The sequence below is a fragment of the Myiozetetes cayanensis genome, unplaced genomic scaffold, assembly GCF_022539395.1.
Source record: "Myiozetetes cayanensis isolate MyiCay16 unplaced genomic scaffold, myiCay2020 scf17, whole genome shotgun sequence".
In the NCBI taxonomy this organism is placed as follows: Eukaryota; Metazoa; Chordata; class Aves; order Passeriformes; family Tyrannidae; genus Myiozetetes; species Myiozetetes cayanensis.
In genome coordinates, this window is record NW_026087378.1 from 11,247,339 (window position 1) to 11,270,650 (window position 23,312).

A 23,312-nucleotide genomic window follows, 5' to 3' on the forward strand; every position below is an offset into this window, starting at 1 on the left:
AACTTCATTTTGTTCTGCAACTTAACCTGCCCTCTCGCCGACCCTCTCACCAATGCTGGACCACAGGTCCCATTAAATCCGTGATTTAAGGACTGGGGAGGCAGGAGAGGTGTGAGTGATGGTCACTGCTTCTGTGCCTTGGAAACCTCCCGAGCACAGAGGACAAAGCTTCTCTCTCTTTCCCGTCCCCAGGTGACGTTGTGGACATCTACCAGCGGGAGTTCCTCGCCCTCCGGGACCGCCTGCACGCGGCCGAGCAGGAGAGCCTGAAGCGCTCCAAGGAGCTCAACCTGGTCCTGGAGGAGATCAAGAGAGCGCTCTCGGAGAAGCAGGCCCTGCGGGATATCAACCGGACCTGGAGCAGCTTATCTGGTGAATAAACAAGAGGAGTTCATGAGGGTCTCGGGCGGTTTTGAAGCTGTTTGCTAGTGAGGAGGCAGAGAGGTGTGCGTGTGTGCAGGGCTGTGGACGGGACCTGCTCTTCTCTCCCCTGGCACGAGCATATTGTGGAGTTCAGAGGGACTTGGGAGCTCTTAAACTCCTGTTTAATTAGAGGTGCACATGCATCATTAAACAGAGATTTGCCTCTGCTGAGGATATTTGCCAATTTGCTTGCTTACAAGCTTTTTTCCCCTCCCTTGAAAGTCATACACACCGTTTCCTATGGCTGTATTGAATCCATATGGAAAATGGGTATCCAAAGAGAGGGGGGAGGAAGGAGTTGGGCTGGCTGAGCACCCCTCGCCAATTTATTTGTTCTTTTTTTTTTTTTTCTTAAGTTGCTCGGTTGAAGAAAATTGGATCTCTACAGAAAGATCTGATTTGACCTTCATTTTATCTTCATTCTCCCCTCTCCTTCCCAAATATTTTGGGATTTCTTTGAGGCCCTCCTGGCTCCTGCTGAACTTTAATTGGGTTTGTGGTAGCATGTTAAAGGTTGGCCTGATTTTTTATAACCCAGCAGTAGTCTCGGGTGGCCAGGCTGCTCTAAAAAGGCTTTTTGCCTTGCAGTCTCTTCCTACCTACTGTGCCTTGCAATTGATTCCCTTTTCCTTTTTAAGACGAAACCAAGTTAAAACTGTGGAATATCACCAACAAGAATGTGCTGCACCTTCCCACCATCTTCCATCATTTGCCACATTTGCTGTCTAAGGAGAACAGTCTGCAGCCAGCCGTGCATGTGGGACAGGGGCGCACTGGAGGTAAATGGGAATTAGTGCTGCTTCTGGTGCTCTTCCTCACCTTGGTGCCTGTCCCTCCCCTTTCCTCCGGGCCTGTCTGTGGTACAGGAATGAGCAGGACTGGAGGAACGGCTGCATGCATCATGCAAGCTTCCTTGGTGTCGTGACATGTGGGGTGGGTAAGCCATGTCACGTCTGCGAGTCTATGGGGGAGTGCTGTCTGTGCTCTGGACTGGCCCCAAAATGTTCTCGATGCTTCTGCCAGATGTTGTTTGCTGCTTTCCATCTCCAGAATGCTCTAGCCTTTGCCTGGAAGGGGCTCAGATAATGCATAGTTTGCAGGTGCTTCATGGAAACTCTAATCCATCTGAGGAGACAAATCCCATTTGGAACAGGACTTGGGTTACTAGATAATTCCCCCCTGCTCCTGAATCCCAACCCAACACCAAAGAACTGACTTGCCTCTCCTAAACTGAAGTGCTTCTGGCCATGGGAGGGGTTTGGAGAACAGGAGTGGTCTTGAAGTTGCCGTTCACAGGCTGAAAAGGCCTCTGGACGGGAGAGGGGTTTTGGGTGTTTCCTGAGACATCATTCCTTCAGGAAGAAAAGGCAGGGTCTATCTGACAGCCATGGGTGCCCTGCCAGCCTGGTGCACTGGGGTGCTGCTGGTTGGCACTGGGCTGGGGGACAGGAGTGTGGGAACCCTGCGTAGCCCAGGAACCCACCAACCTGCTGCTCACTGCTGGGCTTTAATGACAGAGCCTGTCCCTGAGCAGGTGAGCCATGAGGGGGTCAGGGAGCAGGGCAAAGTGTCTTGCCCAACTCAGCCCCCTCTCTAAAATCTCTCCATGGCCCTGGGCAGTGTCCGTCGTGATGGGAATCCCCAGCGTGAAGCGGGAGGTGCATTCCTACCTCACCGACACCCTCAACTCCCTCATCTCAGAGCTCACTCAGCAGGAGAAGGAGGACTCCGTCATCGTTGTCCTCATTGCCGAGGTAAGACACAGCTTTCCCAGTTTGCCCAGTTTCCCTGGCCCCATCCCACTGCCAAACAGGACACTGCTGACCCAGCCACCAGCTCTGCTGCTTGCTGGGAGGATGAGCCCAGCCCAGGATCATCAGGTGTGTCTTGCCCAAAATGAAACACCCGGTTGGGCCAGAGAGGGTCAGGATGTGAGCAGGCAAACATGTCACGTTAGCAGCTGCCTGTGGGGCACATCTCATCTAAATCCTGATGCCTCTTGCAGGGTGCTTGAGTGGTTATTCCCTAAATGTGCTGAAGGAGCCCCATGACCATGTCTTGGGGAGCTCTGAAGCAGATCCGTTTCACCACGTACCTGTAGGACAGCACTAACCCGCTCTCAAAACCCAAGAGTCGATGATTCTGGGCTGAGACTAATTTGCCTCTTTGTACTGGTGCCTGGAGCCCAGAGTCAGTTGCTGAATCCAAGGGCTAAAAAGCCTTGATACGTTAATCCACAAGAGCTGCTTTTATCTATGGGTTTAGATGGTTATTTTTCTCCATGGCTTTCCCCTCAGGATTATTTTCTTGAGCCTGAAGTGCATTTGTCTTAATTTCCAGAAATCCGGTGAGAAAGATAAACCTCAGTAGCCTGTTACTGGGAGCAGAGCAGAGATGAATGTCCGGGTTTGCTGCCTGTTTACCCATAATGTGACATTTTGAGTAGCATTTGGCCTTAGGGGCTCTGACTGGTATTTTGTACAAGAAAGTGTGCACAGATGGGTGCAGCCCAAGTGCCCAGGACAAGGTCTGTTCCTGGCTGTCATCTGCCTGCCTTGGAGCCAGGGCAGCTTTGGTGGCTGTTTTTGCAGTGTGTGAGTTGAAGCATAAGAGGTTTTAAGCAACTTGACCCAAACCAGCTGTTTTAAACTGCAGTAATATTATTTTTAGTTGACTTGGAAATAACTTGCATGCTGTGGTGGCAGCTCCTGACTTTCATGTGTACCTGTGACGAGGGAAGTGAACAACAAATAAATTAATTCTGATACTGTGAAGTGCAGGAGCACACATGCCATATCCCAGTAACAGTGGTGGCAGTTGTTGCAGATCCCACCTTTGTCACTGTTGCCTCTGGCAAAGTTCACCCTTGGAGCTACACCCACTTCTGTGCCTGCTCTGCCTCTTCCCAGAGCCTTTCTCCATGTTCCTGCAGTTGTTAGGGCTTTTTGGGCACTGGATAAAGAGTAAAAAGTGGAGAGGGTATGAACCTGGAGCAGATGCTGAGTAGTTTGGAGACTCAGCACAAGTGCAGCAACTGCATGTCCCTTGTGGGATGGGGACTTCTCATTTCCAAGAGCCACTGCAGGTGTCATCTGCAGTGGCTGGGCTGCCTGGGAGACCTGGGAGCTCCTTGGCTGCTGGAGGGGAGCCCTGGGGTGAGGTGGCCAGCTTGGCTGTCACCAACCCACTGTTTCAGACACTTGGAGTGGAGCTGCATGTTTCCTGCCTTTGTTTTTCCCGTTGCTGTTTTTTTGGCAGCCCCGAGGTAAGAAATCAGTCCAGCGCTGGGACTCTGAGCCCTATTTAGGAAAGGGACCTTTTCCTCTCGAGAAAACCCTCCCTTGTCACCATTCCAGTGTGGAAGTGCTGTCCTCAGCTTGTGACACATGTCCCTGGTGTCTCACTTCTCACCTCCACCCGGCGCTGAGCGCAGCAGCAGCTGGTCCCGGCTCCTGCGATGCTGCGTCTGCAGATCCACCACGGTCCTGTGATCCATTTGACTGCCCAAAACAATGCCACCACCAGAAAACAGGAACAGTTTTTGCTCTGGGGTCTCCTGCCCTTTGTTCTGGGGTTTTGTTTTCCCAGTAACTCTGCAGATGTTTTCTGTCCCGGGCCTTTCCCCGTGTTTGCACTTATCTCATCCACAGATAGCGGCGCTGCCGACCTTTATCTCCCAACACGGGTTGCCAGGTTGACTGTGGGAACAAACTGGGGGTTTTTAGGAAGGAAAGTGTCCAAATTAACCTGAAATGAAAAATGCACCCCTCTTTTTCACCAAAGGGATGGAGAACTTCTTCTGCCAAGGGTATTCACTTGGATGCAAGCCAGTGGGTGTAGGGAAAAATAAATAGCCCAGCAGTTAACACTTTGTGACAACACTTGGTGCTGGCAGGGGCAGAAGTGCCACGAGAGCACATGGGGAAGATGTGCAGGACCTTGAGTCCTTTGGGATGGATTTTGGTGTGTGATGCCTTTGTTTAACACTGGCCACAAAGGAGGGCTCGTGAGAGTAAAACTGGTTAAAAGGAGACATGAAGGTGAATGAAGATGGCACAGAGGTGCTGACAGTACCCCCAGGGTGTGTTGAAGATGATTTCTGAGCCACGGGATACGCAGGCTGAGGCTCAAGGCTCTAACACTGCTTTTCTTTTGTTTTCAGACGGATCCACAGTACACAGCCGGAGTGGCAGAGAATATCAAAAACTTGTAAGCATTTCCAAGTGGCTTCAGCATGCAGCTTGTGCCTGCAGCAAGGCCAGGGAATAGCTTCATTAAGGAGAAAACACATACTTTTCTGCTTCCCCATCTCATTTTGCTGTTGTTTCAGGGAGTTTTTTTCCTGTTTTTAAATTCTGGGCTCTCTTTGCTATTGCTGCTTCCACTTTCTGCTTCTTCCAAAATGCATCCCATATGCAGCTTCCAGGACTCTGCTTTGTGCTCGCAGCGTTCAACACAGGCAGTCATGTCGTTCTGCTTTGCTCCTTCTGTCCTGGGGCATTGTGAGGAGATGGCTTATTTAAATTTCCAGTTGTTTCTGTGTCTAGTGCAGCCCTGTACCCGTTCTGTGCAATCTGGGCAGTGTGGCAAGCACACCCAAATGCTCCTGCCTTTATTTTGCTTTAAAAATCCACGATCCATCTTTCTTCCCGCTCCAGCCTGTTTGTTTTCCCCTTGTTCCAGGCTCTAGTTACGTTTGTCTCTTGTGCTGGCTGCTATTTATGTCCTGGAGCCTTAGTGGGTTTTGCAGCTTCGTCTGTGGCTGTTTAAGCCAAAGCTGGTGTTGGATTATTAACCCAGAGCCGGTCCAGGCGTTAACGGCGTCAGAGCTCTGAGGCAAAGGGAGAAGGTGGTGAGAGAAGGGGCAGTGACTCCCGTCCAGCTCCTGCGATTGCGTGTTTCCAAAGGATCGCAGTCGCCCTGCGAAGGAGAAGCGAAAGGGCAGCACATCCTCCCGTCCCCGAGCCAATGATGGGAGAGGGGCTGGGAAGTGCGTGGTGAGGGTTGTGTTCCCGGGCACTTGCAGAAGAGCTGAAACAGAGCCCTCCATCTTGCTGTGCAGGAGCTGGCAGGGCTCCCCTCCTTCTGCCTGCTGGCAGGAGGACGCACTTATCGGGGGATAATGGACTGATTGTCCGATGGATCCTGATGAAATTACCGGGCGCCGCTGCAGAGAGCGCCTCTGCGCAGAAGACCTGAAACTTTAATTGACTTAATGATTTGATTTCTCGTCATCCCCCTCTCCAGTGCCTCCTGCCCCTCCCTGATTCACTGAAATTATTTTTCTTCCAAATTGAATTGAGGTGGTGTGGGGCCAGGGCAGGCTGGACTTTCCTCTCACAGGAGGGAAAAAGCTGTTGCTGCCTCAGTGCAGATTTTGTCAGCTCAGCGAGAAGCTGCTGTTTCGCTGCTGCCCGAGGAAGGGAAGATTTGAAAATGTTAGCTGAAAAACCTGCCAGTCCCGGGGAAGGAATAAGGAAGGGGAAAATAAGTGAGAAGTTTTTGGCAACCTCGCTGCTTTGTCTCCCTCTGCCCCATCTCCCGTCCTCCAGACTCTGCACAAACAAAGGAAACCAGCCTTGCACCAAATGTGCTCGAAAAGGCAGTATAAAAATAACTGGTTTTCCCGCTTATCTCTCACAGTTAGAGCAATCCCGGGGTATTGCTTGCAAGGGTGATGTAGGTGCCTGCTTTTCAGATGGGTGACATTATTTTCTGTTTGACTCTTTAAAGGGTTCTTAAAAGCGCATTATAGGAAAAGTAGATGCTGATTTTATCAGCATAAGAGAACTAGGTAGAATTCCTGCTGGCTCTCTGAACTGCAGCACAGCGGTGTTTTAAGCAACTTAGCAGAAATGTACAGCATAATCTCGGCAAAATTAATTTTAATTACTGATGCATTTGGGAAATCTCTAAATGCCAGTAATGCCAGCAAGTCCTTTCTTTGGTGAACCCGTCTGCTGGTCGTTTAATCCTGTAAAGAGTACATGGTGCTCATGGCTGGTCCTTAAAGCTGACCTGTGTGTGTGTGTGTGCAAGGGAGGGAGGAGGAGCGTGTGGGGCTAATAGAGACCGTGGGAGGGAGAGAACAGCTTAAAAACTCCATGGCAATCCCTGCTGACGTCCTTTGGTGAGGCCTGGAAGTGCAGTAGCTGCCGGGGAAGCTTGACCTTAGGGGCTGTATTTTTTGTTTGGGTCTGCGGCTCAGTGATGGGTCAGACGTGGAGGTATTTGTTTACTGCTGTTTTCCTCCCTCAGATTCCCAAAGGAAATACACTCAGGTCTCCTGGAGGTAATTTCCCCGTCTCCGCATTTCTATCCTGATTTCTCCCACCTGCGGGAATCCTTTGGGGACCCCAAGGAAAGAGTCAGGTAAGAATCAATGAGTTTATAAACAAGCAAGCCCTGAACTGAGGAACTGTAGCATCTTCCCCACTGACTGCAGCAGAGAAAGCTCTTCTGCAGGGCCAGGCAAGGCCCTTAAACTTGCTTTATCCAAGATCTGGAAGGATGTGGTGTGATGTGGCAGGGATGGCACCAGCTGGCACCAGCTTTGCCAGGCTTGCCTTGTGCTGTGGTGTTTCCAACACCAAACAAGGGGCTCGTTTTAACCCAAATAATCTTCACTTTGGGAGTCCCTGAGCTTTCCAGTAACTCTTAGCTGACCAGTGTGAGACCAAAAGGGAGAGGCTGAATGCCATCCCCTCTACCTCCCAAGCTGTGTCACCTTCTTGGCTCAAACCAAGCCCAATATCCCAGGAGAAGCCAGAACTCTCATTGTCTTTGTCTCTTGCAGGTGGAGGACGAAGCAGAACCTGGACTACTGCTTTTTAATGATGTATGCCCAGTCCAAAGGCATTTATTACGTGCAGGTGGGTGTGGTGCTGGGGGCAGAGGAAGATGGGAGTACCTGAGAGTTCATTGTGTTTCCTACCAGCTGAGAGCATGTCCAGTTGTGTGATACAGCAGAGTGGCAGCGAGTTTTAACCTGATAGGTTCAAAAGATGGGTTTCTAAAGTACTTTTAGACTTGGAGGCCTCCCACCTAGGGAGGGCAGGAATCCTTGTTTCCTTTGCCTTTTAGACTGAATGAGAAAAATCTGCTTGGAGCATCTTCTGAAATAAACTGGGTCTGTGCCAAAGCTTTCCTCTGGTCTGTGGTGGGATTGCTCTGCATAGAGAGAGTGTTACTGTGACCTGCATGTGTCATTGGCACTGAGTGTCCTTTCCTCTTGCAGCTGGAGGATGATATTGTGGCCAAACCAAACTATCTCAGCACGATGAAGAACTTTGCCTTGCAGCAGCCCTCTGAGGAGTGGATGATCCTGGAGTTCTCTCAGCTGGGGTTCATTGGTAACGTTCTCCCCTGCTCACCCCAGTCCTTTCAGGCACAGGCACAAGTGACTGCTGGCTCTTGCCAGCATTTTATGCTCTTGGTCAAACAAATTGTCCCCACGAGATGGTAAAATACTTGGACTTGATCCCTGCCTGTTTTTGCAATGACCCTTGTGTTTGCACAGGGGAGAAGGATCCTCGCAGCTGGTACTGGTGATACTCATTTTTAGTAAAAATAAACCTGGTCAGTGGCCCAGCTGACAGACAGAAGCTTAAATGTGACCAGTAGCTTTTAGGCTGGATGGGATCTGGATTTGCCTAAGAGTGTTCAAAAGGAAGTTTACATCAGCCCAGAACTATTTTGGGAACAGCAGTACATGGTTGCAGTAGCAGTTTGATCTGTTGTTTTGGATACGAGTTTGATTGGCTTAAAACTTGTAGTTTTTGGGGCAGGAAATGGGCTGTCCTGCAGCTGGCTGAATGTTTTTCATCCTTATTTCTTACTACTGAATGGGAGAGTTTTAGACCTTTTGATACTGTTGTGACCTGTGAGACTCTAATGCTTTCTAATTCTGTGATGAATATTAAATCCGGAACTGTATTAGCAGTGCCCGCAGTGCTGGTACATAAACCAGAGCCACATGGTATTTCCTTTACGTAGAGAGATGGACAGATCCAGCCATCACAGCCCAGTCTCCCAAGTTTTTACTCCCCAGCTCTGATTCTTGACCATTTCACACCACAGCTCCTCTCTCTCGCCTCTTTCTTTGTGCTGTAGGAAAAATGTTCAAGTCTCTGGATCTGAGCTTGATCGTGGAGTTCATCCTGATGTTCTATAAGGACAAACCCATTGACTGGCTGCTGGATCACATCCTTTGGGTGAAAGTCTGCAACCCTGAAAAAGATGCAGTACGTAAACAACCCCAGTTGAAGGAAAACCTTCTGTCGTGTGTGGGGGCAAATGTACGCTTGGCTGTGTCTCCAGAGGACCTTTCCTGTGAGCTCTGGTGCTGACTGACTTTGCCCCAATCTGTGCCATCCCTGTGGAGCGTGCTGCAGGGTGTCCCTGTGGATTGTGCGAGCAGAGACCTGGGAGTTCAGGCTTTTGTATTCTGCAGTGCCAGAAAAGGCATTATTTCTGCATCTAAGCACTAACAGGGTATTCCTCCTCCAGTCCTCCAGGGCAGTAGCTGTTCCCCATTCCTCAGTGTTGTTTTTCACTCCGGTGTGCTCCTCTCCCTGAAGCCACTCCCTGCTCGCTGCCTGTAACCCTGGAATGACCCCTTGACGCCAGCCCCGTGTGCCGTACCCGCCCGGAGCACACAGGGAGGCTGCCCAGAGAGCTCACCCCGCATGACCCTGCACAGGCTGCCAGAGCGAAGCCAGAGCACACAAAGCTCTTGTCAGGGTTTCTAGGAGGGTGCAGAGAGGTGAAATGGGCTCTGTTTTCGTGCTGCCATCCCGTTTGCAGAGCCATGTCCACACGAAGCCGTGAGCTCACGCGCCCCGCGGAGGTTGTGCTTGAGCTTCCATCAGCAGCAGCAGTGAGGGGCTGTAGTGAGTGGGAAGGGCAGAGGAGGAAAGCGTGTGGCAGCAGGTGAAAGATGAGCTCACCACCAGATACTCACCTGTCTCCCCTCTGAACATACTCTATTTACTCACCCTGTGCTCAGGTGTGACAAAGCAATCCCCAGACCTGTCCGGCAGCCCCCACAGTCCTCACAGCCATGGGCAAAGCCATGTTGGTGGGATGCTGGGATGGAGCTGGGAATGATGCTGCTCTCTGTGTCCCCACCTTCAAAATCCTCAGCTTGAGCACTGATTAAATGCAGATCCTGCTGTGCAGGAGCATCTCTTCCTTAACTTGTCTGTGCTCATCTTTTCCTACCTGGCGGAACCAAGGTTTTCCCAGGGGAAACTGCAAACCTCTTAAACCTGTTGCCTTTTTAAAAATTAACCTACTTTCCATGTGGATTTCTGGCTCCTTTCCCCCACTGTTTGCATGATTAACTCTGCACAGCTCCCTTTCAAACATGACTTTCCCTTGTAAATCCCACTGTGCAGAATCAAATTGGTAGCAGGGAGGATTTGTCTTTTTGATTGAAAGTTTGTTTGACCCAAGCTTTTGGTAAGTGCTTTGCCTGCTCTGGATATATTCTGCTCTTTCTTTTTTAACTAATTTTAGATTTACCTGTGGTAGAGCTGTGTGAAAGGATGACCTTCTTACCACCAGCTGAGCCATTCCCCCTCCTGGCTTGGCTGAGACAAGACTGCTTTCAGCGAACGTTTCTTTAGCAGAAGGGGAAAAGGGGAGAAAGAGAAATCAGGAGATGCTGCAACTTCCTCCATTCCCCTTCCTCCTCCTCTCCTCATCCAGAGTGAGATAGACCTGATGGGGTTGCATTCAGTGTTGCTGGCAATGAGTAGGCTCTGTCCCATTAGCGTGGCTGGTTTTAATTTTCTAATGTAACGTGAGCTGGATTAGGGGATTATCTCCTTTGCAGCTTGCAGGGGTCATGCCTGGAATTTCCCAGCTTCCTGCACTGTGGCAGAGGCCTGTGCAGGCAGCCCTTGGTGGGGGCTTGGTTTGATGCCCTGTCTGTGACAGGCATGCAGTGACACAGCACCCGTGGTGGGATTTCTGCTGGGGTTTCTCCTGGGTGAGAGGCTGCAAGAACAGATGGTGTTAGGGGTGTGCATGCATTTCTTTTCTTGGAAATAGCAAAAGCCAGATAACAAATACCCTCTCAGTGCCGCTTTTAACCTGTATTTTTGTCCTGCTCCCCCAAACTGAGAGAAATTAACTATTTTTAAAATGTGAGTTCTCACCTCCCCACGCTCTCAGTGTTTTTCCCTTTTGTCCTTTATTCCCTCTCCATTGTCTCTCTCCCTCCACACTATGAAAAATCACTGCCTGGATTGGAGTTGCATCTCCAAGTTTATTTATGTGGTGGATAGGCGTGAAACAGCCCAGCAGGTTTGACAATGGCACGTGCTGAACATCTGCTTACAACGCCTGCCAGCAAACTGGAAACTGCCCATCCGAAAAGAGCCCACACTTGGTACCTGTTCACTTGGGCTCTGAGTCATCCCAGGACTTACTGTACCTTCAGATGTCGGTGATCCCAAGCTCTGACTTATTGGGAAAAATATTTTCCCAATAAGCCAAGGACAAAAGAATCTAAATTCTCTGGCTGTCCCTGCTGAGAGCACAGACAGGTTTTGCTCAGCATTCTAAACTATGCTTGGCAAGGAGAAATTTGGCACTTAGACCTGGATACTCCAGCTGCCCAGCAGAGCCCTGTGGGAGAGTGGCCGAGAGTCACTCAGTTTCTCCAGAGCGTGGTTAAAAGCCCTCTTGCCAAATCAGAGCCTAAATAACACAGAATGGCATGGAGATGGAGAGGCAGGGCTGTCTGTCACTTCTCATGCCCTCGTCCATCCCTCTCGTGGGCCACAGTTGCCCAGAGAGGTCTGAGCCTGGGGCACAGCGGGACTGTCTCGTTTCAGAAACACTGCGACAGGCAGAAGGCAAACCTGAGGATCCGCTTCAAGCCCTCGCTCTTCCAGCATGTGGGAACCCACTCCTCCTTGGCTGGGAAGATACAGAAGCTGAAGGTGGGTACCAGCTGCCTGTCCAAGCTGCAGGTGGCACCTGGGAACTGGCTGCCTTTGGGTGGGGACATCAGTGACAGCGGCTGGTGGGACGGTGGCAGCTGGATTTTTGTGCAGTGGTTGTGTTTTATTCCGAGTTACAGTGAGCACAGATAGCTCCTGTTCCTCAGAATGGCAGTGACATGCACCAAGAGTCACTGCAAGTTCTTAAGGCTTGGTACTGGGCCTGGCCACCCATCCTAAGTGCCAAACTGGGCATCTACTTCAAAGCATCTACTGAAAAGCCCTGGAGAGATGACTGCTGGATTGGTCTGACTTCCTTTCCACCCCACTCCATGTTCCCGGGATTTGATGATAGGTGAACTAGAGCTCACTAAGTAAGAGCTTAAATTGTTGATGTGTGTTTAAACATCAACAAAATAAAGCTTCTCATAAATACATGTTCAGGACCCATAAGCACATATCCCTGGGCTGCGCTCATCCCGTGTCTGTGTGATCCCCAGGGAAATGGGTGGTGTGATCCAGTTTGGATCACAGTTCAGTGCCAGTCAGGCTGTGCAATCTAGTCACTTTTATGCTACTGTCACTCTCCCAGCCACCTTCTCCTCAGGTGTAAGGACTGTTTCCAGAGCTCCTGGGGCAGGGACTTGCATTCAGGGACACTTGGACAATGAAAAGCTCTCTGGTGCTGGATCAGAGTGCAGAGCAGAAGTGTTTCTCTGTGCTGCCTCTCCTGAAACTCTGTTCTGGCATCCAGTCACACATTCCCCTGCCTGATGCCGTCCCCATCTCACTTCCATCCCTCATCCCTCAGTGCTGTGCAAATGGAGAGCTTTCTATTTGCTGGGACCTCAGTTCCTCACGGGCAAGAGCAGCTCATGGCTCTCCTCTGCCCTTTTGCTTTGTGCCCCCCCAAGGACAAGGACTTCGGCAAGCAGGCGCTGCGGAAAGAGCACGTCAACCCTCCTGCCGAGGTGAGCACCAGCCTGAAAACCTACCAGCACTTCACCCTGGAGAAGGCTTACCAGCGGGAGGACTTCTTCTGGGCCTTCACTCCCACCGCCGGAGACTTCATCAGATTCCGCTTCTTCAAACCGCTCCGGATCGAAAGGCCAGTGCCGGGGTGGGCTCAGCAGGGGGGCGTGGGGACAGCCTGGAGCGTGCAGAGGCACTTGCATTTTTGCTCTTCTGGCAATTTAAATTACATTTCTTGCCCACCTCCTGCTTGGCTGCCCCTCGCTGAGTGTGGGTTTCCGTGGCTTTGGTCTCTGCCGCAGGTTCTTCTTCCGCAGCGGGAACATCGAGCACCCAGAAGACAAACTCTTCAACACGACCGTGGAGGTTCTGCCGTTTGACGTAAGTGTTTTATTGAGAACTGAGGTGAGGGTGGAGTGGGAAGCAAAAGGGGGTTGAGAGAAGGGAACTGCTTTAAGCCGCCAGAAAAATCTTAACAAGACTCAAGTGCCTCTGAGAGGTGCTGGCTTGGAGCCAGAGGGTCACACCCGCTGTGATGCCACCTCAGGAGTGCAGTGCTGTGCTGAGCATTGCTGTGGAAGCCTGTCCTGCCTGCAGAGGGGATGCTCAAATGTGTGGGATGGCTGCAGAGGAGGGGACAGAGCCAGGATGGTGCGGTGGAAGCAGCACCCTGAGGACAGCACATGTCCTCTCGTTCTGGGGCGTGAGGCTCAGGGTGCCAGGCAGGGAATGAGGTGGCAGGGCCTGCTGGCGTGGGCAGCTCCAGGGTGCTGCTGTTCCTTGGGGCTTTTGGGTGGCTCTTGCCACTGGCCTTGCACAAAACTCCTCTCCTTCTGCAGAGCCTGCAGTCAGATAAGGAAGCTTTGCAGGAGGGAAGAGGCGCAGTCGTCAAATACCGCAGGACACCGGACGGCTACATCCAGATAGGTACAGCGGGGCACGGGGTGGCCTGCTGGGTTTGATAACACATCTCACCTGCATGTGGATCGAGACCTTTAGTGCTCTTTGCTTGGCAAAGAGTCATTTCTGCTTGCCAGGAGCCAGGTTGGAACAGGATTTAATTATCGTTGTCTCCTTTGCTCCACTGCCCTCCCTCTTAGACCAGGTTGTCCTCTTCAGGTAGTTTTTGGTCCTGCATTTCTGCCTGTCTCTGCTCAGAGCTGGGACCAAATTATGCAGATTATCCAGTTGCTTAACCTGGGGTTAAAATCCTCCACCGTGGGTGATTTTGTGGTCTCAGTCCTCACACCATTTGCAGGTCGGACTTTGTCTCTTGCCACCTGAGCTTGTTTTAGTGTTTGTCCTGTCCTTGGACAAGAATGAGTGATTGCAGCCTATGGGGACCTGCTGGTGTGGGGTTCAGCCCTGGTGTCCCTCCTAAGATGTCTTTTTTTTTTTCCTAAATAGATAAATAAAAGAAAAATTCCCTGGGACATGTAGCACTTTGCCACTTTAGCGTTCCTCTGCATGCTGTCTGGTTTATCCCAGTTGCATTTTCAAAAAAAAAAAAAAAAAACACACCTAAAAAGGGTGAAAGGGTGTCAGGCCACTCTGTCCCCTTTCACACAGCAGTGACAAGTAGCCAAATACTCCCCTTTTTGTTTTGTTCAGCTGATTTTTCTTCCCCAGAGTGTGGTGTTTTGCACTGTTTGGCCACCCACGCTGCTGGTTTTCAGCCCATCTCACCTTGGGGAGCTGTGGGCAGGGGCTGGTGGCTCGTGGTGCCCTCAGGGAGGGGGGAAGGTGGAGGGGCAACGCCAGGGGACTGTCCCTGTGTCACCCATGTGCTCTCCCCACCAGGCCTCGTTCTCCAAGGGTGTTGCAGAGGGCGAGGTGGACCCGTCCTTCGGGCCGCTGGAGGCCATCAGGCTGTCCATCCAGAGCGACTCCCCGGTGTGGATCATCCTGAGCGAGGTAGGCCGGGCTCCCCCGGCAGGTCCCCACCACGGCCCCGCACGTCGCTCTCATCCCACCCCTCTCTTCTTTCAGATTTTTATCAAAAAAGCAGAGTGAAACGGGCACGAGGCAGAACGGACACACCGGTGGATCCCTGGTCCTGCTCCCTCCGTCCCGCTCCCTCCTCCCCGCGGCGCCTCGCCCGGACAAGGACAGCGCAGGGCCGGCTGCCGGAGGCGGCACACGCCGACAGACCGCGGCAAACCTGCTGCCAGGCTGGCACCACCATCCCCAGCGGTGCTGCAGGGCCAGGGCGCCCCGTCATCTTCTCCAGAAGAGGAACAAAAAAGCGAAACCCAACAGCCCGTGCAGAGGGCTGGCTTTGCTCGGCTCCCTCGGCCCCTCGGGATGATGCTGGCTGACCTCGGGACACACGGACACAGGGGGCAGTTTGGGGTCGGGACGAGCTTTAGTGAGCGTGGGGACAAAAAGCACCTTCAGCCCAGGACAGGGCGATCTCTGGCTGTGTTTGGGGACAGAGCGGGGCTTGGTCATGGTGAGTCCTGCTGGCTGACCCCGCCGGCGCTGGGATGGAGGCGGGCAGGGACCGAGGTCTGCCCTGCCCTCGCCCAGGCAACGGTCCTGGCCACAGCTGAGGATTAAGCGAGGGCAAAGACTGACCCTCCTTCAGCAGAGGAGGAATGAATCCGAAGGGGTTGGAGCTATGAGTATGGCAGGGAAAACAAAAAAATAAAATACGCCACACTGTGCCTGCCAGCATCGATCACAGCCCCTTAACTCACGGTGAAGTCTCCAGTGTCTTCATGCCTTGAGATTGAGTGCAGAAACCATCTTTTTTAAATAACTATTTCAGTTATTTGTTGATGTGAGGTTTTTTTTTGGGGGGGAGAAACAAAAAAAGCAGAAGTAGCCCAGTTCAAAAATAGTAGGGATTAGTGTAAATCCCAATGTCCTTTCAGCTATACACTGGAATGCATTATACTACTTTAATGTGCTGTATTTTTTATTATTGGATACATTTGATTTTTCAAGTACATCTCTCTATATAAATATATAAGATAATGTGCACTGTAATAAAAGCTAAATTTAAATCTTTGGTGCAGCAGTGAGAGTCACTTGAAGCAGGGCTGCTCTAGTCACCCCCAAGTCCACAGTGGAAGGTGAAATCCAGAGAGCACAAAGTTCTGCTGGGGAGTAGGTGATGAAGTCAGGGCCAAGCCAAGGTCATTAAGTCAGTGCCAAAAACAGACTTCAGCACTAGAGTCAGGCTTTTCTGCCAATATTTGGGTATGGTTTTAGACAAGTTTACCCATCCTTTCCAGTTAATTTTAATCATAGCAGCTTTTCCTATGAAACCCAGTCCCCAGCCCTCAGATGTTCTCACACCAGTTCCCAAGCACGTTTGACAATCACAGGTGATTTCTACTGAGAAAAGGAATTTATTTTTGTGCATCTATGATGTGATCCTTCCAACCCAGATCAATTGCAGCAGTAAGGAGGAGAGACGACAGCACGTGGGTCAATCTGTGCTCTGCGAGGCAGAGCCAAGGGCAGTTTAGAGCAGACAGTGCTACAAAACCCAGCAGTGAAGCAGGGGCTGGGCAGCGTTTGCTTCCTATGATCTCTGAAGAGCAGAGGAGTGCCAGCATCAACCTCCCTTCAGAGAGGAACACAGAGCCAGGGAGGTACTCACTGTCTGACCGTGCCAGCCGAGGGTAAACAGTGGGTTTTGGGAGAGCCACGACCCTCTCACTGGGCACTGGTTTGCTGGAGGGGCTGATGCCAGTGCTGCCATCCATGTGAAGGAGTGGGGCTGCAGGAAGTGTGCCAGGAGCCCAGCCATTGCCAGCCCCAGCAGCAGCCAGAGCAGCCAGGCACCGGCGTACAGTGGTCCCAGGCTGGGCAGGAGAAAACACCCAGGTCAGACACTGCCAGCCCATCTGGGACACAAGGTGTGCCCACAGAGCTTGGCATCCCCACCCTCCTTTGAGACAGTCAGGGAAGAGGCAACACAGCCACGAGCACGTGGGGCAGGAGGGGAGGAGAAGGTGGTGACACAAATCTGCCTTCAGTCCCACCCGTGGGAAGGAAACCCACTGCAGGGGCCACGTCCTGCCCCCAGCCTCCCTGGGCTGGAGTGGGGTGCTCACAGCCTGGGCTGGGTACTCACCGTCCCTGCGCAGCCACGGCGTATCCCTGGAAGTACCTGAGGCGGGTGTAGAGGTACAGCAGCCCACATGCTGCAGTCACACCTGTGGGGGAGAGAGGAGTCGAGTTCTGACAGGTCCAGGGGTCCCTGGACACTGCTGGGGCTGCATTCCAGCACAGCCACCCACAGCCCTGCTTCCCCCCACAGATGGGGCATGGCCACGAGAGCCAAATGCAGAGGGACTAAGCTTTGAACCACTGTGAGAGTTTAAATTGGTTTTCTTCCTTCCCTTCTTGTGAGGGATGAACTTCTCAGCCCCCCAGAGTTGGACTTGGGTTGGCAACGCTCCCTTTCATGGTCTTTCCTTGCAACTCCCCTGTGGCAGCAAATAATCCCCTGAACTCACTTGGTACAGCATAGACAGTGGATGAGTAACTGTTTGGGTTATGGTTTCTCATCCTGACATAGAAATTTGGGTATCATGTGGCAGCTTTGCCTCGGATTTCTGCCCCCCCTGGCACTCTGGGACAGCCTGACCTTATCTAAGAGAAGCAGCACAGTGGGACAGCCAGGCTCTGGCAAAGCAGCAAGGGCTGCCAGTGCCTGCTCCTCCAGGCAGGAGACAGGCTCAGCTGCTCCCAGCAGCTTCATGGATGCTGGAGTTGAGGTGTTCCTTGGTCTATCCAGCTAAAGGGGAACTTTGCTTTCCCCAAACAGCGGCCTCACAGGTACAGAGAGAAAGTGTCTGAGTTGCGATGAGATTTAAACTGAGGGGTTTTTTTTGGTTTGTGCACATGGCTTGGGGTTTCTCCCCACGCCTCTCACCTTGATGGAAGAAGATTCCAGCAACCCAGAGGAGCGAAATGAAGATCGGGAAGTACTCTGAGCAGTTTGCTCTGGTGAGAACAAGGGAAGAGAGTTAAAACTGCCTCGTGTGTCGGAGCCTGGTTAAACACGGCTGGAGAAGGGAGCTGGAATCACATCAGAGCAAACCAAAACCCTGGAATGACAAACCATGGCCGAGGTGGAGATTTGTCTCTGCTGGACCCTCGACAGGCTCTATCCTGTCCCCACACACAGCACTGCCAAAGAGCTGCTGCACCTACAGCTGCTGGGGGAGAGGCTCCTTGTCAGTATTGAAGGAGATTTCTCTTCCCCTTGGACACCCAAATTTGCATGTCACACAAGTCACAGTCCAAGAAAGCTTTCTTGCAGAAAAAATTCAGCAGAAAGTGATCAGATCTGCAGCCAGATTTTCTTCTTCCTTTTTCCCTTAGTGACAAAAATAGAGATTTTTTGCAAGGAAGGACGGTGGGAGCTGTGCTATTAAAGACATTGGGTTTGTTTCTCAGTTTCTCCTACACTTTACCATTCCCTAGGCAAATTAATCTTAATTTTGGCCAAAACTTTACCAACCCATGGGGAATGGAGCCAAACTGGGAGCTGGAAGAAGTCTGAAGAACCTTATGTTGCAAATAGAGCTTGAGCCTCGGTGAGGGGAGGCTGCCAAGTTTCCTCAAGTGAGTAATACATCAATACCATTTTTTCTTTTTTTTTAAATATATATGTATATATCAAATTATCCATTTGTATGCTTTTCCACAGGGAAAAATAGGGGGAAAAACCCACAAAGAGGCAACACCTTTTCAAGTCTGAGTTCTCTGAGGTGACCTTCTCTGCAGACCACAGCAGAGGGCTTCCCAGCACACCACGGCCCGTGGCACGACTTGGTTAACGCACATTTAACAGTAAAGTATTTAATTAAAAGCCACATCAGCAGAGTGGGGTTGATGCCTCTGTGCAGGCTGACCCTCCATGGCACCACAGAAGGACTGAAGGGGGTGGTTTTGTCACACCATGAATGTTTCCTGCACACTGGCAAGGGAATGCAGCTGCTTTGTTCAGCATTTAGCGCTGTGCTGGAACTGCCCTTCAAGCCAGCTCCGGCCAATTCCTTTGAATGGCTTTACAAAACAGGACGACTGAGATGAAAGATGGAATCTGGTGCTTGCTGGAAGCCGAGGGGCTCTGTGAACGCTTCCAGTTTAGCTCCAGCGTTGCTCTCTCCATAGGAACAGAGCAAAAAGAAACAGCCCTCAGCACGGGCCCACCAAGTGCTGACTCTCACAGCACAACGGCTTCTGAGAGGGGAAAAAATTAAAACACCCTCGTAGCTGGTTCTTCCAGCAAGGCCCTTTGCTCCAATTCAACAGCAAAAACTTACAGGCAAATGTCAGGTTATTAATATATCTTCGGTTGCTCTCACGATTTGGAGCCAGTGGTAGCATTAAATTTAATGATTCTGAGCATTAACGCTCCACACCTCTTTCATACGGCCACTAATTTGTAATTTGGCTGCCTCACGGTGCCAGGAGGAGGATTATCATGGATGGACAGAAACACCCCAGCCAAAGGGCTCCAAATCAGACCTCCGATCTCTGCACGCAGAGCACTGATAAAAAAATCTAATATCAGTAGCAATAAGTGAAAAGGAGACTTGAGTGTGACCAGTCTCTCCTGACAGTTGACTCAAGTCACATCTAGACAAAGTCATCACAACAAAGCCAAAATCTTACTGAGCTCTGAAGATCCGCTCGAACTCAGGGTGACCTGCTGTTTCAGGAGGGGAGATCTTGTGCTTCCGACGGGCGTAGATCACCTGCAGCGCAAAATAGGCTGAAAACAGAACAACACAGCAATGGTAAGAGTCCAGCAGTGCTTGTTTAGCCAGGCTTTATCTAGCTTGGAGTCAAGCAAGTGGTTAGAACAAAGGAGCCGACATGGTCTGGGTCCAACATCCAGGGCTGTCACACATGACCTGGTATAAATGTGCATTTGTTCCATGCCTGCACTTTAAACTCAGGTTTGGTTGTCCTGGCACAGCACCGGTGCTGGGTGGCACTTTGCATTGTCTCACGCCCTGGGTGCTGCTCCCCAGCAGAACAAACACACCAGGGCCTGCAAAGAACAGTAAAACCTCCCCAAGTCCATTCCCATCACAAAATTATCTCTTTATCTTGCATTCTGTGTTTAGAGTATCCGTACACCCTCAGCCAGTCTGATGGGAATGATGTACAACATTTTCCACTATTCCTAGTGGGTGCAAAGCTTTTATACAAGGATGGTCCACGTCACAGGGCAGCATCCAAGCTGCTGTCAAGCACTGGGATATCATTAAGTCAATTAGAGGTGTTCATAGTCAGGGCAACAAAAGGAAATGGGGAAGGGGGTGATGATTTTTTCCCCCTTCCTTCCTGCAGGAGAGCCCCAAGGCTCCAGCAGTTCAAGAAGCAGAGGTGCTGCCAGTACCTGCTCTGAGCCTGTGCCAGGTTTGGGCTGAGGCACTGGCTTGGGGTCTGCTACACCAGCTCTTTGTACATCCATAAAGGACATGGAAAGTCACTTTAAAACAATGAAAATACAAAGATCTGGACTGTTTATTGGAAGTTCTTGCTCCCCTGGGTGACTGCTGATGCTTCAAGTGTTTTTTATTTAGGTGCACCACTACACTGCTGATTTTATTGAAAACTCCTAAACTAAATTATAAAAACAATTACTTTGGTGGCTGTGGCAGTGTCACTGAGACACTTGGATGAGCAGATAGCAACTCACACAGCAACATTTCCAGGGCACCACACAGAGAGACAAGGAGCCAGGGTGCAAGGCCTGCCTTGTGGACTGTCTTACTGTAAGGAAGATAAAAGCAGAACAGCAGGATAGAGAAGGGGAAGTGGAGACAGATGTTCCAAGATTAAAGACAAGATGTGTGCCTGCAGAAAAGCATTAGAACATATGTAGAAGGGAATTGGAAATGTAAATAATCTGATGCTATGTGACTTGTGTATCACAACACTTTAGTAATTTCAATACACAAACATTCCTCGAAGAACACACCTTAGAACAATTAAGCAGGTTCTAGTGTCTTCCACAGTGATCCAGCCCTAAATGAGAGGTGTTGAGAGAGAAAGGAGGAGAGATTCTTCTCTTTGGGAAGAATCAGTCCCCAAAAGCACTTCTCAGAATGCGTTCATAAAGCCTACCCTGCACGAGCCTTCTCAGCATGGACTTTGGGTGAAAAAGAGTTCAACCTGCCGTGCAAAACCTTTCAAACCATTTTTTTTTTGTGATTCATGTCTTGAAGTTAATCACCTGTGTGGATTCCCATGTGGCTTGCAGGGACCAGAGCTCTCCCTGAACTTTGCTCCTCAGTGGAAATATTCTTCCTTCTCTATTTGATTATGTCCACACACTTGTCAAACCATATCATAGCTGTTATCTGCCACATTTGAGTGAACGTGGCAAACAAGTCCTGTGGGGCCTGACAGACAGTGACATTGCATAATCTTCCTTTCCTTTGAAGCTGTAAAATAAAGGAGCAGGGGGGGAACCTGGGGTAGAGTAATTCTGCTGTGTGGTTCTGTGTTCACCACAGGGCTGGGGCACATTTCTGAGCTCAGAGCTTCACTCAACTGAGCGTGAAACTGCAGGCTCCCAGAAAACTCTAAAGAAAAAATAACAAATCAACCAACCAAGCTCAGGCATTAAACTGCATCTCCTCCACCAGGATGTGATGGAGGAATATTCATAGGTATAGCCCATGTCTGTGCTTCAGTGCTCACCTGCTCAGAATGAATCCCAGATCTGTAACTCACCTACAGAATGTCCCCTCAAAACATGCAAGGAAAGCCACTGCACAGCTCTGACTCACAGTGACACGAGCAACATGCGTTTCATACCAGCAGATAGAAAGAAAACACGCAGTATTTTGCCAATGCTCCTTGGCTTCCCATGCAGGGACCATAAAACCAGGATGCTTTATCCAATCTAACACAGATAGGAGGGTGGCAATGCTTGCTGTTTATCTGCTGGCTTCACACACGGGTATGGTTTGCATAGCATGAAAGCAAAATGCCCAAGGCTTCAACCTTTAAAAAAGATACCTGAAGTTCCCATAAAAGAGATAAATTTCAGACAAAACTGCTATCTAGGGACTTGCTACTGAGGGGTTCCTAAAGGAAAAGGGTTTAGCAGCATTTCTGTAACTCTATTTGAAGTTTTCTTCATGTCTTCTCTTTGCATACTAAATGCTCCCTCACCCCCACTTAGTTTAACAACAAAAAAATTCACAATACAGAAGCATCTTCCATTTGTAGTTGTAGATATTTCCCTTCAAATGGTTTGAGCGGAAATTACTGATAATTCAGGAATCTTGAACTCTGTTCTTCAAGGGGCATATTTGTGTTTTAAATAATGCTTACACTAAGAGATTTATCATCTGATGGCTAAAAATACATCAGGCTGCTCAGTGATTCACATCCATTTGTAAGCAGAGGTGTGATAGCTCTATGGTGAATTAATTCAGTAATAATAAATCCCACAGACAAACCTTCCCCTATAGAAATGTGAAGATTTTAATACAATGGGGGCTCTGTCCCCACCCCAGGCAGGGGAGTTTCCCCTTCCATGACCCTGCTGAAGCCCCAGGGGGACAGACTTTGCCCAAAGGACCCACAATTAAAGAGAGTTTGGCAACAACACTGCTCTTTCTAAAAGGTGTAAACGCATCTGTTTATACTATGAGAGGTCAGTGAGTTCCTTTGAAGATGTCTGTGCCTATTTCTGACCAGAAGGGCTTGCATTAGTTTCCAAATTACTGTGCTGTCAGTTCATCTTGTCATCTGCTCTGTGCAGTTAAGCTGCAAGGACACATAATGATACTGGTCACAGTGGAGAAATACCTGTGAGCACGAGGCTCTTTTCTCTGTACATCCTATGTCTCTACACTGGCCTCTTCATCAGCACACTTATTAATCTGCCTTCATTTTGGCTACCTCCAGCCACTCCAAGTTATATATTGCCTGCTAAAATTCAAGCACAAACTATTTTAGAACATTCTGTTGAAATCAAGTCTAACAGTTTTACCTGCTGGCTTTGAGGGTTGCAGATCATTCTAGCCCCTATTAAATAACGACCACCCTCAGGCACTGACACTTCTGCCACGAATGGCCAAACATTTGTATCATTTACCATGTTGGAAAACAGCAGCTTTCACTCCACAGAGACTCCAAGCAAGACACAGGAACCACGTTCCACAAAGTTTGACGTAATTAGCTCAGCAATACCAAGCACTGTACAAAGGGCATTTACCTTGCTCCAGGACTCCCAAAACCGTGACCGTGGCCAGCAGATCTATCTGATCCCTCATGGTGCTGACTGGAGCAAACCCCAGCCAGGTGTGATGGGTACAGCTGCAGCCACAAAGCCCTCTCCCACCCTCCCAACACCACACACTTCAACAGAACTGAGTTATTCTCCTGACACAGGTGTTTCCTCTACCACACCTTAACTCACCTTAACTCTCTCCACACCACAGGGTTTTCCAAAGCAGGCAGCCACCAGAAAATGTCTCTTCCAGCCAAGTGGCCTTTGCTGAATGATGGAACAGCAAAAAGCTTTGCATGGGAAAACTGTGAAATTCTTGTAATTATATTTGCAGATTTTACACAATGATTGGATTACACGTTGCCAGCAATGGAAAGATGATGGAATTCTTTCCAGCCCTTTTGTTGCTGGTTTTAATGAGCTCTGAAGCATCTCAATTATGTGACAGGTCGTAAAAATTATTAACAAGCATTTGCAAATTAATGACTTGACCTTCTGTTCTTACTCCAAGCAGTGGAGTTGACCACGTTGAAGGTTTGCTGCACTCCAGCTGGAATAAGTTAATTCTGCTGCTGGGTTCTGTAACTTTAAAAAGAGCATTCAGGTATTTTATCCTATGATTACTGCTCTAGGGTTACCAAATAAGAATAAAGTTCTTTTCTAGCACTCACTCACCTTTTGCAGTTTTCCAATGTTTTTAAGAGTCTGCAGTACAAATCTTTTCCTGGCTATCAGAC

General features: G+C 50.0%; 2 protein-coding genes across 3 annotated transcripts in view; one reads left to right on the top strand and one right to left on the bottom strand.

The window, feature by feature from the left end:
• The window catches only part of MGAT4B (alpha-1,3-mannosyl-glycoprotein 4-beta-N-acetylglucosaminyltransferase B), a 50,463-nt gene extending 35,108 nt beyond the window's left edge, over positions 1-15,355 (top strand). The window contains exons 2-15 of one of the 2 annotated variants that reach the window (XM_050311948.1): positions 193-372; positions 1,062-1,202; positions 2,044-2,177; positions 4,586-4,632; positions 6,682-6,795; positions 7,220-7,295; positions 7,661-7,775; positions 8,536-8,666; positions 11,268-11,375; positions 12,290-12,483; positions 12,650-12,728; positions 13,187-13,275; positions 14,150-14,261; positions 14,337-15,355. In XM_050311948.1, the coding sequence (XP_050167905.1) occupies positions 193-372; positions 1,062-1,202; positions 2,044-2,177; positions 4,586-4,632; positions 6,682-6,795; positions 7,220-7,295; positions 7,661-7,775; positions 8,536-8,666; positions 11,268-11,375; positions 12,290-12,483; positions 12,650-12,728; positions 13,187-13,275; positions 14,150-14,261; positions 14,337-14,360 (1,544 nt within the window). In that variant the 3' untranslated portion in view covers positions 14,361-15,355. Of the gene's footprint in view, positions 1-192; positions 373-1,061; positions 1,203-2,043; positions 2,178-4,585; positions 4,633-6,681; positions 6,796-7,219; positions 7,296-7,660; positions 7,776-8,535; positions 8,667-11,267; positions 11,376-12,289; positions 12,484-12,649; positions 12,729-13,186; positions 13,276-14,147; positions 14,262-14,336 lie in introns of both variants that reach the window. The other variant, XM_050311947.1, reaches the window with a different exon arrangement.
• Positions 15,356-15,783: 428 nt separating this feature from the next.
• Positions 15,784-22,660, bottom strand: LOC126638526 (leukotriene C4 synthase-like). The gene is made up of 6 exons (XM_050312482.1): positions 22,561-22,660; positions 18,990-19,089; positions 17,239-17,309; positions 16,435-16,516; positions 15,958-16,162; positions 15,784-15,795 (listed from the first exon to the last, which is right to left on the bottom strand). The coding sequence occupies exons 1-6, from the start codon at positions 22,616-22,618 to the stop codon at positions 15,784-15,786; spliced, it is 528 nt and encodes a 175-aa protein (XP_050168439.1). The 5' UTR covers positions 22,619-22,660.
• Between the last annotated feature and the right edge of the window lie 652 nt (positions 22,661-23,312).